The sequence below is a fragment of the Cuculus canorus genome, chromosome 1, assembly GCF_017976375.1.
Source record: "Cuculus canorus isolate bCucCan1 chromosome 1, bCucCan1.pri, whole genome shotgun sequence".
In the NCBI taxonomy this organism is placed as follows: domain Eukaryota; kingdom Metazoa; phylum Chordata; class Aves; order Cuculiformes; family Cuculidae; genus Cuculus; species Cuculus canorus.
This window is the reverse complement of record NC_071401.1, coordinates 181642437-181657541: the sequence shown is the minus strand read 5'-3', so window position 1 is coordinate 181657541 and position 15105 is coordinate 181642437. Positions and strand designations below refer to the sequence as shown.

Genomic DNA, 15105 nt, shown 5'->3' with positions numbered 1-15105 from the left:
ACAGAGACATAGTAGTCAATGGGGAGTTTTGCTTGAAAAAGGACGGCATGGCTAAGTTTTTAGCATGCAAGTGTGACCACCAAATAGGCATGATAAGATTGCAGTGACCAGGAAGGGGCAGTTACAGCCGTTTTCTCAGTTTTCATATTTCAGAACTTTGCAGGTATTTGCACTGCAGTAGTTTGGCCAAAAGAGGAGAGAGGGCCAGTGAGGGAAGGGAGAGAAACTGTTCACGCTGCAGAACAGCTACGAAGGAATGCTAGATACTGCAATGGTTGAGGCAGCCTGGTGCCCAGATAGAGGAATGAGGGGGCCTTCTGGGAACAAGGGGTAACTTTGCTTTTGCTGAGCTTTAGTATGAAGCGGACTATGCATGTACTTGCAAGGCAGGTAATTAATCCAGGCACCACGAATCAAAGGTGGTGTAGAAAAGGACTAACTCCTTACTCTTTGTGGCTAAGGAGCAGTGTTAAGCGGGTAGAAAATACACCTATCTGATCTTACTTTCTTTTTGAATCAGCACAGATGAGTTAGCTAAGCTGTTCCTCAGCTTTTTCTCTCACTTGTATCTATCAAAAAAGGCTGCTGTGAGAAGCAATGCTGTTATTTTTGTGAGGTATTTACATCACAACCTCAGGTGAAGATGCTCTGAAAGAACAAAGTCAGATTCTTGTCCTGACATTTATTCTGGATGCACAAGCAGTACTCTGGGCAGAATTTCAGGGATCAACTTTACTGGAATAAGTTTTAGAAGTGATATTTATTTTGAGAGGAAAAGGAAGAGAGGATTTATGAGTATTAAAACTTACAATTTTCTTGAATTACAGTTTTCCTTTCTTTAGTGCATGTTAGCCAGTAAGAAATGCAGTGAAAAAGCCTTGTTCAAAAGGAAAAATCTACAGGGCTTTCTTTTTGTCCAGTGGTGCTCCTGACACCACCAAAAGTGCTCTATGTAACGTTTTAAAATTTTTGCTGTGTTCTTGGACGTGTATTGACATCTTAGTTTGTAACAGCAACTATTATTGGCTGTTATAGTTTAACAGGTACATAAACCACATTTTTAGAAAGACACTAGGTAGGCATTTGATAATGAAGGAAAGAATTCTAAGCGTTAGAAACATAATGCACATTTTAAAAGGTCCTGTTGATACACATTGAAACACTGGCTAAATTAATAATTTATTATTAATTTAAGAGACCAGACCAGACCAGACAGTTAGGTTAGAAGGGACCTACAGAGACCATCAAGCTCAACTGCCTCACTACTTCAGGGCTGAACTTTGTTTTTATTTTTGGCTTTGAATCTGGAGAGGAACATGAATGTCATCGTGATAAGTTTCTACAGAAGATCAACAGCAAAAGGCAGAAATTTCAATTCTGACATAAGAAAAAGCTTTTCTCACTGTGAGGGTGGTCAAACCTGGAATAGGTTGTGTGGGGAGTTTGTGGAGTCTCTGTCCTTGGAGCTTTTTAACACCCAACCAGACCCTGAAGAATGTGCTGTGATTGACCTTCCTTTGAGCCGGGCAGTTGGACTAGATGTTCCACACAGGTCTTTTCCAACCTTACAATAAGGTTATGTGGTTCAGACACTTCATCATAATATACTCTACTATGGTCATTAGAGACTGCGGAAAACTATTCCTCTGTTTTTGGTTTGATTTTTTTTTTCTTGGAGAAAATCATGTCATGAAAAGGCAGCTCACACCATGGGGTACCACTTCCCTTGATTTTCTTTCTGTTTATCTGATAGTGCTTTCTGCCAGGGCGAAGGAACAGGGAATCTCAGGTCTCAAACTGCTCATATTACAAAAAATGCTCACAGTGCAGTGAATTAGTGCCTCGTTGTCTTTCTTGGGGGCAAAGGCAATACTAGACCAGTATAAATGTGCTTTTATTTTGAAGGATTGGAAGCTGATCCTACAAACTCTTTCTAGCGTGCGTAACTGATATAAAGTTGTCTTTCCTGGAGCTATTCACTTTTGAAAGGGTTACTCTTTGTGGGAACCAATCCATGTGTTCTGTGTGGCAGTTTGGAATCTGTACTGTGAAAATCCTTCTTTTTCTAAACACAGAATGATAATGTGGATGGTTGTTAGCAATGCAATTCCTCCAGCAAATGGGAATGGTTACTGCATATAGAATCAGTCTTAAGTTCATTACTTTTCAGGAGATTACTTAAATATATATCATACCTGCGATAAAGCAAGGAGGAAAGAGAATGTGGAAAAATGAAGGTTTCTCATATCAATTGTGGTCCTTTTTTTTTTTACTAGCAGTTGTTCCTATTTTCAAGTGTTTGTTTCTACTTTAATGAGGATACCAACTTTCATCCAGTGAGATGTGTGGGTCACTTTGTTAGCGCACTTGCACACACCAAGGCAATACACCAGCTGGAAATTTTGACTTTTAGCTGAATTATTTTTCCCCAGCAAATGGCTTTCCTTTTGACATATTTTAATGTACTTGCACACTGAGAGGAAGAGTAGGTGAACAGAAAACAGACTGTTTTATTAACCCAGCAGTCACCTTTGAGATTCATACATGTCCACTTTTTTCTCGCCTTTGTACCTAATCCCAAGAGACTGGTACCTGGCTTCCCTTGGAATAACAAAGTCAGTCACAAACCTCCAAACATGATTGTTAACTGAATGCCAACTGTTTCTTCTCATCTTTTTTTTCAGTCGTTATGTTAGGGATTGTGTCCTTATATGTGCCCTATAACCATAACATTAATTTGGTTTTATATTTAAAGATTCTTATTTTTTCTCAATAGTAGAGATATATTGTGCAAGAAATTAAATTGCTGCTTCTATTTTGTGTGTATGTTTTATAGTGAATTTTTCTGCTCTGCTAATAGTGGAAAGGGAAGAAATAAAGCAATGCTGCAGGCACTGACTGGACTACAGTTTCGGCTCAGAGGAAAGCTACAGGATCAAGAGTGGACCGACAAGCACCTGCAAGAAGAAGCCCATGCACATTATTCACAGTGTCATATGCCAGTTTCACGGTATCCTGGGTTCAATGGATTTTTTCCAGTGGGAACACACTTTTCATCAGACAAAGCTCCAGCGATCTCAGAGGTACCTATATTACCCACAGATATTTACAAAGTAGATTTCTGAATGCCGTGTTACCTGCAGAAAGCTATTCTTAATTGTAACATAATTAGCTCATTGTGAAGCACACCTAAATGAAATTCAGGAGGGAGATGGGGGGTGAAGCTGTTGGAGGTAACATATTCTAAAAAATACAGAGGGTTCAAGCAAGCGAATGCCAGGTTATTGACTGTCTAGGTCTTGACTCAAAAATGCTGTCATTTTCTTGTCTCAAAATATGCTCCTAAATTCATCAGTCTTAGGATCAACTCTTTAATGATCTGACAACTTACATGCCATCTTCCCTTTGGATAGTGGAATGTCTCTGGAGTTTTCTATCCACATCATGCCATATTTCCAGGTAGCAGACAGGCTGAGGGCCAGTGCAGGGGGAATAGGAGCAGGACCCAGCAGCTCCACATTTTCTCCCTTGTCCCATGGCAGAGCAGGTAGCTTCTCATGACACGGGGACAGAGGATGTTGCCTCTTGGTAAGTCTGCATTTGGTGGATGTGATTTTTAGCATCAGCTATTTGGGAATACACAGTCTTTAAGTACTGCTGTTGACAGCCCAGGACAGTCAGGGATTGTGGTCTCCAAGCTCCAAGGATGAGCTGAGAAGTGGTTTGAATCAGTGGCAATGCTGTCAGGGGCAATATCAAAGAGGCTGCCCACTCCTTGGTCTCAGCAGGGCCTGCACAAGGGTGCAGGACGGCCGCCTGTCAGCCGTGCTGCCTCTTGTGAGCTGCGCATTATAGACCAGCTTAAAAAACATCACTGAACAGATCAGATGATGCCACCATATTTCTTTCTATTCAAATGGGAATTACCTGTGGTATTGCAGATACCACATGGTGGCAGCTGTTGCTAAAGGCTGATACTAGTTTGTTTTTCATTTTTAATACTGAGGAATGCTTAATTGCAGTGAGTGGAGCAGCCAGGTAGATATTTCCGAGCTGTTACATCAGGAATGTTCCGATAGATTGATATCTGCTGCACTGCCCTTTTCTTTCTCATTTAGAAGGAGAAGGTAAATAAAATGGTAAGTAGAGATTCAGCTACTTTCCAGACTTTAAATCCAATGATGAATATTTGAAAATTTCTTTGACTGCTAATAAACTTTCCCTCCGGTTCTTGCCACTCCCCTTTTCTTCTGGGCTCCCTCCACTCCTGTTCCTCCAGTATTCCTCACTGTAGCCCAAGGAAAAGAAGTTTAAGAAAAATAATAAAGTTTTTATTTATTCCTTACAGTTTTTCTGCCCCTGTAGGCATTTGTCTGCCTGTCTGACTAATGTGCTATAATGAATCTGCTCTCTGCCATACACACATATATCGTCCTATCAATCAGTGAGAGGAAATGCTGAGTATGGTGAGCGCTAACAAGCACTCGGAGGGGTCAGTATACCTGTGCGCTATAGTGGCATGCTGCTTTCCCTACAGGCTGCTTTAATTGGGAGAACACAAATGAGGCGGCATGTGGCTGGCACCTTGTCTTCTTGGCAATCTCCCTGCTTTGGCAAACAGACCCCCTCTGCTTCAACTTTCAGGACAGTGCTAAACCTCCTCTTGCTCCTGCTGAAACTCAAATCCCTCTCAACCCATTTGGAGTCTTAGGGTTTGCTGGGGTAGGTGGAGCTGCGGGAGGAGCTTGCTTACAGGGGATGGCGGGTGATCAAAGGGTGCTGAAGAGCCTGTAGGGATAGCAGTGGTCTATGGGTTGGAAATCATAGGGAAAATAGAATTGGAAAAAGCTGTAGAAAAAATAAGGAGGGGGCTGAGGAAAGGCAAAGCAAGGGGTGGATGGAGAGGGAAATGGTGGTGGAAATGGGAGAGATGGAAACTGGAAGGACTGAGGAAAAATGGTGAAAAACAGAACAGTAACAGAGAAAAAAAGTTAAGAAGTAATGACAAAAGAGATGTGGAAAGTCAAATAATACTGTAAAGAAATAATAGAAGTAGAAAGAAAAAAAATAGTGAAAGCTAAAAATATTCCTGTGCACAAGATGGATCAGACAGGAAGCAGCATCTCTGAAAGGTCTCAAAGAAGATCAGATCACCAGAAGAATTTTTCAAAGGCAGGTTTCAGGTTTTAGACAAGAAATCATGCTCAATCCATAAGTAAGTAGCAGTGTTTTAAGCTAGATTCTTATAGACAGTTTGACTTCTCGACATGATTTCTTTTAACCCATTTGTGGGTAGTAAGCATGCCATTAAGGGCTGACTGTCATTGCTCTGTATCAAGACTTACAACTGAGTAAAGTTTCTACTGGAGTTTTCACCACAAAGCCAATCTGTCTTTTGTTGGCTGTTTGGAAGGTGAAAAGAGATTTGTTGGGAAGAATAGAGTAATTATATATCTCTAAGGGGTTATCGATTCTAAGATAGGAACCTATAATTAATAGCATGTAAGGACTATTATGCCTTTCTGAAAGTCCCAAATTTTCTTTGTATGCACAGAAGATCTGGTGTTGGTAGGTTTAGCACATTTGCATGGCAGTCATTTGATAAAAGAAATTAAAGCAGTTTTTCATTGCCCACAGCAAGCACCAAAAAGGAATGCATCTTGAGTGAAGGTTTACCATAAAATACCGTTGAGAACGCTGTCTTTGAGATCAAGGATTTGGCAAGGATGCAAGAGAGAGTTAATTTGGTACTTTAGAAAAATAGTAGCAAAGGCCTAAGAAAGACGTTTCAAAGTCTGATGGCTCATGCTGAGGCCTCTTTTTGTGACATAAAACCTAGATCCAGATTAATTTCTTTGTTGATCAAGGAGAGTCACCTATACTCTCCAGGAAGGCAGATTAACCTATAGAAATACCAGAGGTATTAAAAGAGCTACCAGATAGTCTCCTGCAGTTCTGGAAAGCCCTATAAACTAGGAAACTGTGGCTTTAGCAGATATCTGAAATGGAGATTTCGAAAGAAAATCCAGAGGAAAGTAGGATGCCATTCGTTACTCAAAAAGTGTGACTTCTGATCTTGAATGAATGTCTGATGAGGTGAAGGGCAATGCGTAGTGAGCAATGCCATCCTTCAGTCAGTGGGCAAAGGCCAGGTTCCTACTCTCTGTGTTTACATTCTGCTGTCCTTTTCCCAGGAGTGTTCCAGTATCTTAGTCAAAGTTCATCTTAGATAACGACAAGGAATATCCTTCAAAGGAAAATTAATGTTCTTTAGGAATGGCTTTTACCAACTATTAGTTTTGGTGGAAATTTTAGTGTCTTTTATTCTTCAAGTAATCAATCAAAGCAAACAAATTATTTAGCATTTCAAGTTGCCTCTTACCTTATTGCATCTCTCATCCTTTACTGAGTAGGGGTTAAATTACTTAATTAACATATTTATTCTTTCTCCAGCCTCTCCCTTCTCCATGATATGCCTCTCTGCTGTCAGAGAACTGTGTGTTCGAAAGTTCAGGATTGCACATGTCCTTTGTAAAGACTGTTGGGGACTTTTACATAAAAATAGCAGTATTATATTATAACAATAATAATTGTCAAAACCAGAAATAATCTTTAAAATTCAAACCAAGATATATTGCCTGGTGAGAAGGTGCTACTACTTCGAGAACTCTGTTCTTATGGCAATATTTTAAGAGAGTTAACAGGTTATTCGTCATGACTAGCAAAAGAATGGCTGATATTGGTTTGCTTGAAAAAGAATGAAAGAAAAATGATGTGGCTTTATGGAAAATTCATTTTGTCAAACTAGATTTGTATCTGTTTTGATCTGATTTCAAGTTTGGCTGAGAGAGGTAAGATTGCTAATGTAATATAGTCAGATTTCCTCAAGGTGTTTGATTAGTATCCATGGAAAATTAACTTTCCATACAATAATTGGATTAATAAACTAAATAACAGATAGATGTGAAAATGCAATTGGAAATGGGGGATCATTCCTGATTTTGGATTGCCCTTTGGAGTAGCACAAGAATGATTTCTTAGCCCAATGCTACATAAGGATATTATCAACTAATGAAAGCAATTTACATGTGTAAGTGACTTTTTGGCTAAAGGAGTAATAAAGACTACAGAAAAATACCACTGGTACAGAATAGCATGGGCTTTTCAAACCGTGACACTGTGTGCGTAACCAAAATACAGAGAACAAGTTCTCCCATACACACAGCAAAAATATACAGGGGATAGTAGTTAAAAGCTGAAGCTGGAGTCCCTGGATAAGAATCCTTTCTCCTGATTTCAGGCACCTACAAGGTAGATATTTGATAAATGCTTTGCCATAGCTCCCAGTTCAGCTAGAGTGATGCTTGGCTGCATATACTGGGAAAGCTCTCAAAAGGGTCTGTGTGTTAACAAGTTGAGATCCCCACCCCACTACGATCTTCTGTATGAGTGACAAGGGAGAATGATACTGTTGCAGTGACCTGGGACACTGAGGAATCTTGGAGGTAAGCTTCTCACAAATATATATATTAATGTCTACACTTCTTTTGGGAATAGTTACTTTAAAGCTGCTGGGACTTAATTGTAATACTTACTCTTTTGGAACCTTTCTGCAGGCAAATATTATTTTTAAAACGAGAAGAGGTCTAGTCCAGGCAGCGCTAGGAGAGAAGTCGTGGTTATTATAAAGTGTTCTGAAAGTCAAAAATACCTGTTATACTTAAAAGTCTTGTGCTAACTGCATATATTTCCCAAGTAAGGAGGCTCGTTTACCCACTGTCTGCTACACAGACATCTTTCCACTTCCTTCTCTAATGTCCTCTGTTGGTTGGAGTGACTTCCACATTTCATGCAACAATGAAAAAACACCTCCTAAAGCTGATTTTTGATAGCGACATAATTTGATAGATTTTTTGACAGATTAGGAGACAGTATGAAAGGAAGAACAGAATGGCAGTGTCTTACTACTTCCATAAAAATATAATGCACTATATATCTGAGAAAACTATTTTTTGATCCAGGTATATATCTTATCTGCCTCTGAAGGGTCTGCAATACCACCTTAGGGCTTCTGGCCACAACTCCTGTGTATATGACATATTAATAGCACACAGCAACATAAGAATACTTAAACTAGAACAGATCAGCCATTCATATAGCTCAATAATCTGTTTTGGAATGGTTTTCTTGGTGTTTCTTCTATCTCTGAAACAGATGTCTAAATCTGAACCTTGGTGACCTTTTGTAGGCAGTTGGGCAAGCAGGCCTTTAAGACCTAATTTATCTGGCTTATCTCGAAATGCCTTTTTTTTCCTGTTGACTGGAAAAATGTCTAGGTAATTAGCTTGGATGTGGGCATCATTTTGTCACACACACAAAGTCAAATGAATTACACCTCTATGCTTTTAGCTTCAGAGAAAGGGTAGAAGTCTGAAAGTATGTTCATGGATGGCAGCTGGAAGGAAGTGTCAATCCGTTTGAGGGTAAGGAGGCTCTACAAAGGGATCTCAACAGGCTGGATTGATGGGCTGAGGCCAAAGGGATGAAGGTTATCGAGGCTGAGTGCTGATTCCTGCACTTGGGGCACAACAACCCCATGCAGTTCTACAATCTTGGGGAAGAGTGGCTAGAAACCTGCCTGACAGAGAAGGACTTGGGAGTGTTGGTTGACAAACAACTGAATATGAACCAGCAGTGTGCCCAAGCGGCCAAGAAGTCCAACAGCATTTTGGCTTGTATCAGAAACAGCTTGGCCAGCAGGACCAGGGAGGAGATTTTGCCCCTGTGCTCGGCACTGGTGAGGCTGCACCTCAAATACTGTGTTCAGTTTTGGGCCTCTCACTGTAACAAAGACATTGAGGTCCTGGAGTGTGTCCACAGAAGAGCAACGAAGCTGGTGAAGGGGCTGGAGAACAAGTCTTATGAGGAGCAGCTGAGGCAACTGGCGTTGTTTAGCCTGGAGAAGAGGTGGTTGAGGGGAGACCACCATCTGCAACTAGCTGGGTGTTGATCTCTTCTCCCCAGTGATAGGTGATAGGACAAGAGGGAATGACCTCAAACTACACCAGGGGAGGTTCAGATTGGACATTAGGAAAAACTTCTTCACTGAAAGGGTTGTCATGCACAGAAACAGGCTGCCCAGGGAGGTGGTTGAGTCACCATCCCTGGAGGTATTTAAAAGACAGGTAGATGAGGGGCTTAAGGATATGATTTAGTAGCGGACAGGTACGGTTGGCCTTGATGATCTCAAAGGTCTTTTACAACCTAGGGATTCTATGATTCTTGATTCCACTTTAAAATTAGCATATGGCTGATGCTTGAGGGTTAAAGTTTAATTTTATGTGAAATTACCACAAGTAAAGTAATTGAGGTTAGTATGCTTTTTAAGTCTTCCTGAACTGTTTGCTGAAGCAGTTTCTAGCAGCACAACTATCTGTGCATTTGCAGAATTCACATAGATTGTTTCACGGCAGTCATTTGACATATGTTATTTTTTACTTCTATGGACTATAATGTTATTTTTAATGTAATACTTACATTTATTGATATCAATAAAATCTTTATATTTGGCATTGATAGTTATATCGTCAAAAAGAACACAGAGAGAAGAGGAGAGGATGAAATGAGGTGAAGGGTTTCAGAAATAAGAGGTAATAGGGAAATGGGAAGGACAGCAAAATACATTTTGGAAGATCTTGAAAGAGGATGAGCAGAATCAAGACCAGAAGATATGGGTAAGTGGGAAATAAATAGGGAGATCTGTGCAGGATCCTCAGGCTCACTCATTATTTTGTAGACTTTTATACTATTTCTTCTTTTCTTCTCCTTTTCAAACTTCACAGACTTCATCTTTTTAACCTTACAGTGTGTAAAGTCCACAGTCTCCATTCTTCCTTCCATATACCTCATCATTTTTTATCATTTTTTTAGACTTTTTTATTTTTGCTATGCCTATTTTTGCACACACCTCTTCACATCTGAGCACAGCTGTTGACCTACTTCTGCACGATAATTCCATAGCATGGAAATCACTGATGTTGCTTCTATTGAGAGATTAAGTTCAGCAGGTCCATCACCTTCATCAGCTGAAGAAAGCATTAATGCTGCACCAAATTTTGATTTTTTACTCAAAATTAGAATCACAGGTAACAATTTTTTAAGAACTTGAAGGTGTCTGCTGTTAGGATTGCTCTGTCTAAAGTGTATTGTGATTCTTTGTGTGAAGGAGACTAAGAAGCATGGAAGGCAGGACTAAGAAGAAAAATAGCCGTGCTTTAAACACAGCATCTCCTGATTTCTCCACATGTAATCTCAGTGCAGCAGTCAGCTGTCTGTCCATATTTGTACGTTTAAGTGTGTTGAGGACATGTCCTGTCAGTCTCCTCTCAGCAAGGTTTTGAAGTTACAAAGTCCTGGGACAGTTGATAATTGGTATTTTGCAAAGAGTTGTGCTCTTGTAGCTAGTAAAGAATTCATTGACAAACAACTGGGCTCTTCCAGTGGGCTCAGTGCCCACTGCCATTTTCAAGCATATCAATTTTATGAATAAAATTATATCTTGAGAGGGTCCTGTAATATTTCTCCTTTGACAGCCATGTGCTGTTTGGTGTATATTTCAAAATTTGTGGTGTACATAGGGGTAGAACCCAGTTGCAAGAAAGGATAAGTAATTTTTTATTTTTTTTTCTACAGGAAATATTAATGGGTCTCAACAGGAATTAACAAAGTTTTTGCAATTGTAAAGTAGAGAATGATAGTGCAAATGCTGCTGGCCCTACCTTGAAGGTGCTCAGGCTTTTTCAGTGTTAATGATAGGACACTCAGTTCCTTGTCAATAGAGAATGAATCACCTCCACAGACTTGCGGGGCTGATCAGCATTTTGTGAAATATTGGCTCACGATTAAAAACATAACAGGATTCCCTGCTCCTTATCAACTTCAGTGGAAAGATAGGAACCTTTACGTTAGAAGTCTGATATAAGTCTATACCTGTCTTGACAGTCGTACTATTCCTGAACTGACAAATGGCTGCCAAACAAGAAGTAGCCAAGCTGAAGAGCCACTAGGGAAAAAAGAGCTTTGAAACAGCAGTGCTAGTCTATATGACAAGGGCAACATTAATTGAATTTTGAGGAGACCCAACTGTTGAGATATTAAGTATTATACATTGCATTAGTAATTACATAACAGATGATATTAGTGGTTCTTATTCAAGTATTTGTTAAGTTAATGATCTAATAAATAACCAATGGCTTTTGTTGTAAGCAGGAAACCCACACTTCATTTGTGAGATTAATCTTATTTAAAGCAAAAATTCTCTTTCTGAATAGCTGGTGGCATTCAGCCTAAATTAGTATCTGCTGAAGTGAGCAGTTGAACTTCATCTGACATTTATTAGGACAAATGCATAAAGGATGTGCTGTGGCAATAACATTTAATTGTCAGGGCAATTAGTTGCCGCTTTGGATATCAGAATTGTCACTGAGAAAAAAAAAGGTAAGAAGTTGTTGGTTGTTATGAAGACCTGACAGAAATTGTTTCATTTTCAACTGGAAATTATGTCTGAGTTTTATATTGCTCATAAAAGTGAGAATCTGATGGCATAGACTGGACGCAGGCAGAATGGGGAAAAAGTAATCATTTTAACAGTGGTTGGTCTACTTCTTGTGACTTCAAGCAAACTCTGACTTCTATAAAAAATATGTAAATCACTGGATGCTAGGGGCAAAGTCCCTGTAGTGTTTATAGTTCCCTGGCCTCTCTAGAAAAATCAGGATTATTTGTTTTCTTTTCAAATGCATTAATATATTAAAATTAGGAGCCGTCTGTGTCCTCATGCATTATTCTGCTCTGCAGTTTGTGTTGATGTCCTTAAGCAAATCAGATGTGCAAGTTGTCCAACAGTTTGACTCTTATCTCTTACTATAAGACCTGTCTTATTTTGAAAATTTTTCACATGGTTATATTCTTCCAATATACGAGTAAACTGGCCATTGCATGAGAGACTCCTCTTCAACTCATCTCATTTATTGCTCTTTTTGTTCTCAAATATTTTCTAAAGATCTTTGTAATCAATGTTGCTTATCTGCCATGTAAAGTTAACATCACAGGGCCAGAAAAAATCCAGCATAGAAATGGGAGCCTGCTTAGCTCAAGGCCCTGATCACAAGTGCAGTGTCTGGAAGTCTGTACTCTGGCAGCTTGTACAATGGCTGGCCTTTGGATTAATATAGGAATGCAGAGCTGCAAGTGCCTTAATCTTCATAAAGAATGACAACCGTTTCTATAGGGCTGGAGACTCTGTGTTGTGTGTTCATCCTTACCGGCTCCCCTCCTCACCAAAGTGGGATTTATCAGTTCTGAGTCTGTCCAGATCAACATCTACAGCCTGTCTTTTTCAGGTGTTGGTCACTTCTGTAGCTGAATAGATCAGGGACGGTGACTAGGTGAGTCTCTCTTTCATAAAAATGGAATTTTAAATCAAACTATAGAAAGAAGATACTGAGATTTTTATTTTGGAGATGATGAAGACCTCTGGGCTATGTTGTGATCCAGCTGTATAGAAGGAGAATTTTGCTATCTCAGCTGCCATTTACTGGCCTTGCAATGGTTTTAATTTGTCTCATGCATTCACTCAAAACTATTTCCAACCATCCCTAAAAGTTCAGTATGTTTTAACCATGAGTCAGATGTATAATCCTGTATAATTAAGTGGCCTGACTATGTTCTGAGCAGTGCTAGAGAGAGGTAGGTTCATTTAAAGCTGTATTATAATTGAATTAGCTTCTGTACTTTATATTCTGAGCAAAGATCTAGGATCTGTGGAGGCCAGCACTTCAAAACTTGGAAAAGCAATACTTTTTCAGAGGCTGGACATTAAAAATGTCTGCTATCGAACGACACTGAAACCTTGCAATTTATAGATCAATCGATTTTATGTTGACTTCTTTCATTAGAGTGAGAGGCAAAGAGGTTAAAATGAATGGAAACTCCATATAGCCTCTACAGGTGGTTGAAATCAAACTGAAATATGAGAGAAATAGTGTCAAGATGTCGTGATTTATCTGTGATTACCTGCAGCACAGCAAAACAACAGAGACTGAAGCCAATCTGGTTCAAGAGATTGAACACTTTTCCTTATTTTTAGGATCTCAAACTGAACAGACTATTTTCTTGGTACTCTTGAGTGATGCACTTGGTAGTTCATATGAGTTGAAGTATCTTTCTATATTTCCAACACAGTGTTTCTCTTCCTTTTATTGCCAGACCTATTTTTTCTAAACCCTTTTTGATCTTTGGCATGTTGTGATCTTGACTATACCACCTTTACTCACACTGACTGGTGTTATACCCATTGTCATGAAAGCTTTTTATGAGTCAACTTGAATACAAAACAATCTCTAACAACCCTGCTGGGTAAGGAGCTTTACTCATGAAAATACTAATCTTTCTTCTTTTTTGTGGAGATCTTATCTATCAAAATATTTATGCTAAATATTGGAAATACGCCACCATTAATGCTCATTTCCAAACCTCTGTAGCATCTTCTTGTACTATTTTGAAAAGGAATGTTTAGGCTTTCTCTGTTATTCAGAGAGGAGCATTTTTCCAGAAATGAAGCAACATGTGGTTATTGTCTATGGAAACCTGTGGCCAATCTTGTGCTTGATTTGTCCATTATTTGGAAGGAAATAAAAAAAGCTGAGTGTTTCACTTCTATCTGCCCTGACTCACAGCTGGTTCTGGATCTTTTTAGCTGCACTTCAAATGTCCTGCTATATGAGTTTTCATGAGTCAAATATGATGCAAATATTCATGTTTGCCTCTGACAAATGGATACAATCAACTCTTTAAAACTGAGGTCAAGCATTTTTTTGATTAAACAGGTAATTTTAGGACATTCCTATTTCCTAAAAGAGAAATTCTCTTCAGTTTAGGGCATTGTATCATGCACTGTAGAGGCAAATACTCAAACTGCAGGGAAAATGAAGTAATTCATTGCACATCAAATGCTAACACAAAGTAAATGACAAACAACTCATCATGGGTAAAGTAACAAGAATTTTCTTCCACAAATTCAGTTGCCTGTTGTTGTGATCCGCACCATAGAAATGTAGATTTTGTTCCCATGACACTCTCCACCTATAGACAGGAATTCTTATGCTTTCTCAGGAAGCAGCTATTTGAATGCAATAAATTGCATCTGTGGGATTTCTTAAATTTCACAAAGCTGGGAACCATACAAATTTGGTAATATAGAAAAGTGTAACAGACAGAAATGGCTTTGATATTCTTCAAAGGAGAATACTTGTTGTGAATGGCAGCAACTTTTTCTAGCATTCATAAACATAAGGAAGAAAAAGTTCTGTTATTCCACAGCCAACAGTTTTCAAAGCAATGTGACCTGCAGAGGTTGTCAAGAAAGCCAAAACCCCACACCTCTAGCATTCCACATTCCACTTATTTCACCCAGGGTAGCATATTTATTTTGAGATTAATTTGGTACTTGTAGCATACATTTGCCAAGTTTTTTTTTCCTATTCGAATCTTCAGTTCCAAAGCTATGTTTTAATCCTATTAGTGCTAATTGAATGAAGTCTACAGTCTTTTTGAGTTAGGTGAAGTTCAAGTTGTAATTGGTATAAAAAAAAGGCACAATGCAAGAACTGAATATTAATATTTAACTCTTGCCATTTTATTATTTCTACTTGAAAATCACAACAGTATTTAAAAGACCTTTTTATGAGTTTATGAGGGTACTGAATTGGAGACTATGGGATGAGATTTTTCATTCATGCATCAAGATTAACAAAAATTGCTTTATAAGAGGTGTAAATGAAATGCTATACTGATGCCCAGTAGTACTGGTTATAGCTACAGGTTTCTCAGTATTCCCACTATGAAACTTTGCCCTTAGTTTAAGTAGCTGCACCATAAAATTTTGCTCAATGCTAATACAGAATACAAGACTCTAACCCGTGAGCTATTTTTTTTTTTCAAATCCTTCATTTAGCCTTTTGCAGATAACTGGAAAGTGTGTCAATTTTGGATGATGTTTAGATTTGAGGACTTTTTAAATGACTGTGAATTTAAAACAGTCAATTT

The 15105-nt window shown here is 38.9% G+C and overlaps 1 protein-coding gene across 1 annotated transcript in view; it reads left to right on the top strand.

Annotated features, from left to right (window-relative positions):
• The window catches only part of TFEC (transcription factor EC), a 139580-nt gene that overhangs the window by 39457 nt on the left and 85018 nt on the right, over positions 1-15105 (top strand). The window contains exon 2 of the mRNA XM_054056135.1: positions 2837-3083. Coding sequence (XP_053912110.1) covers positions 2883-3083 — 201 coding nt within the window. The 5' untranslated portion in view covers positions 2837-2882. The remainder of the gene's footprint in view (positions 1-2836; positions 3084-15105) is intronic.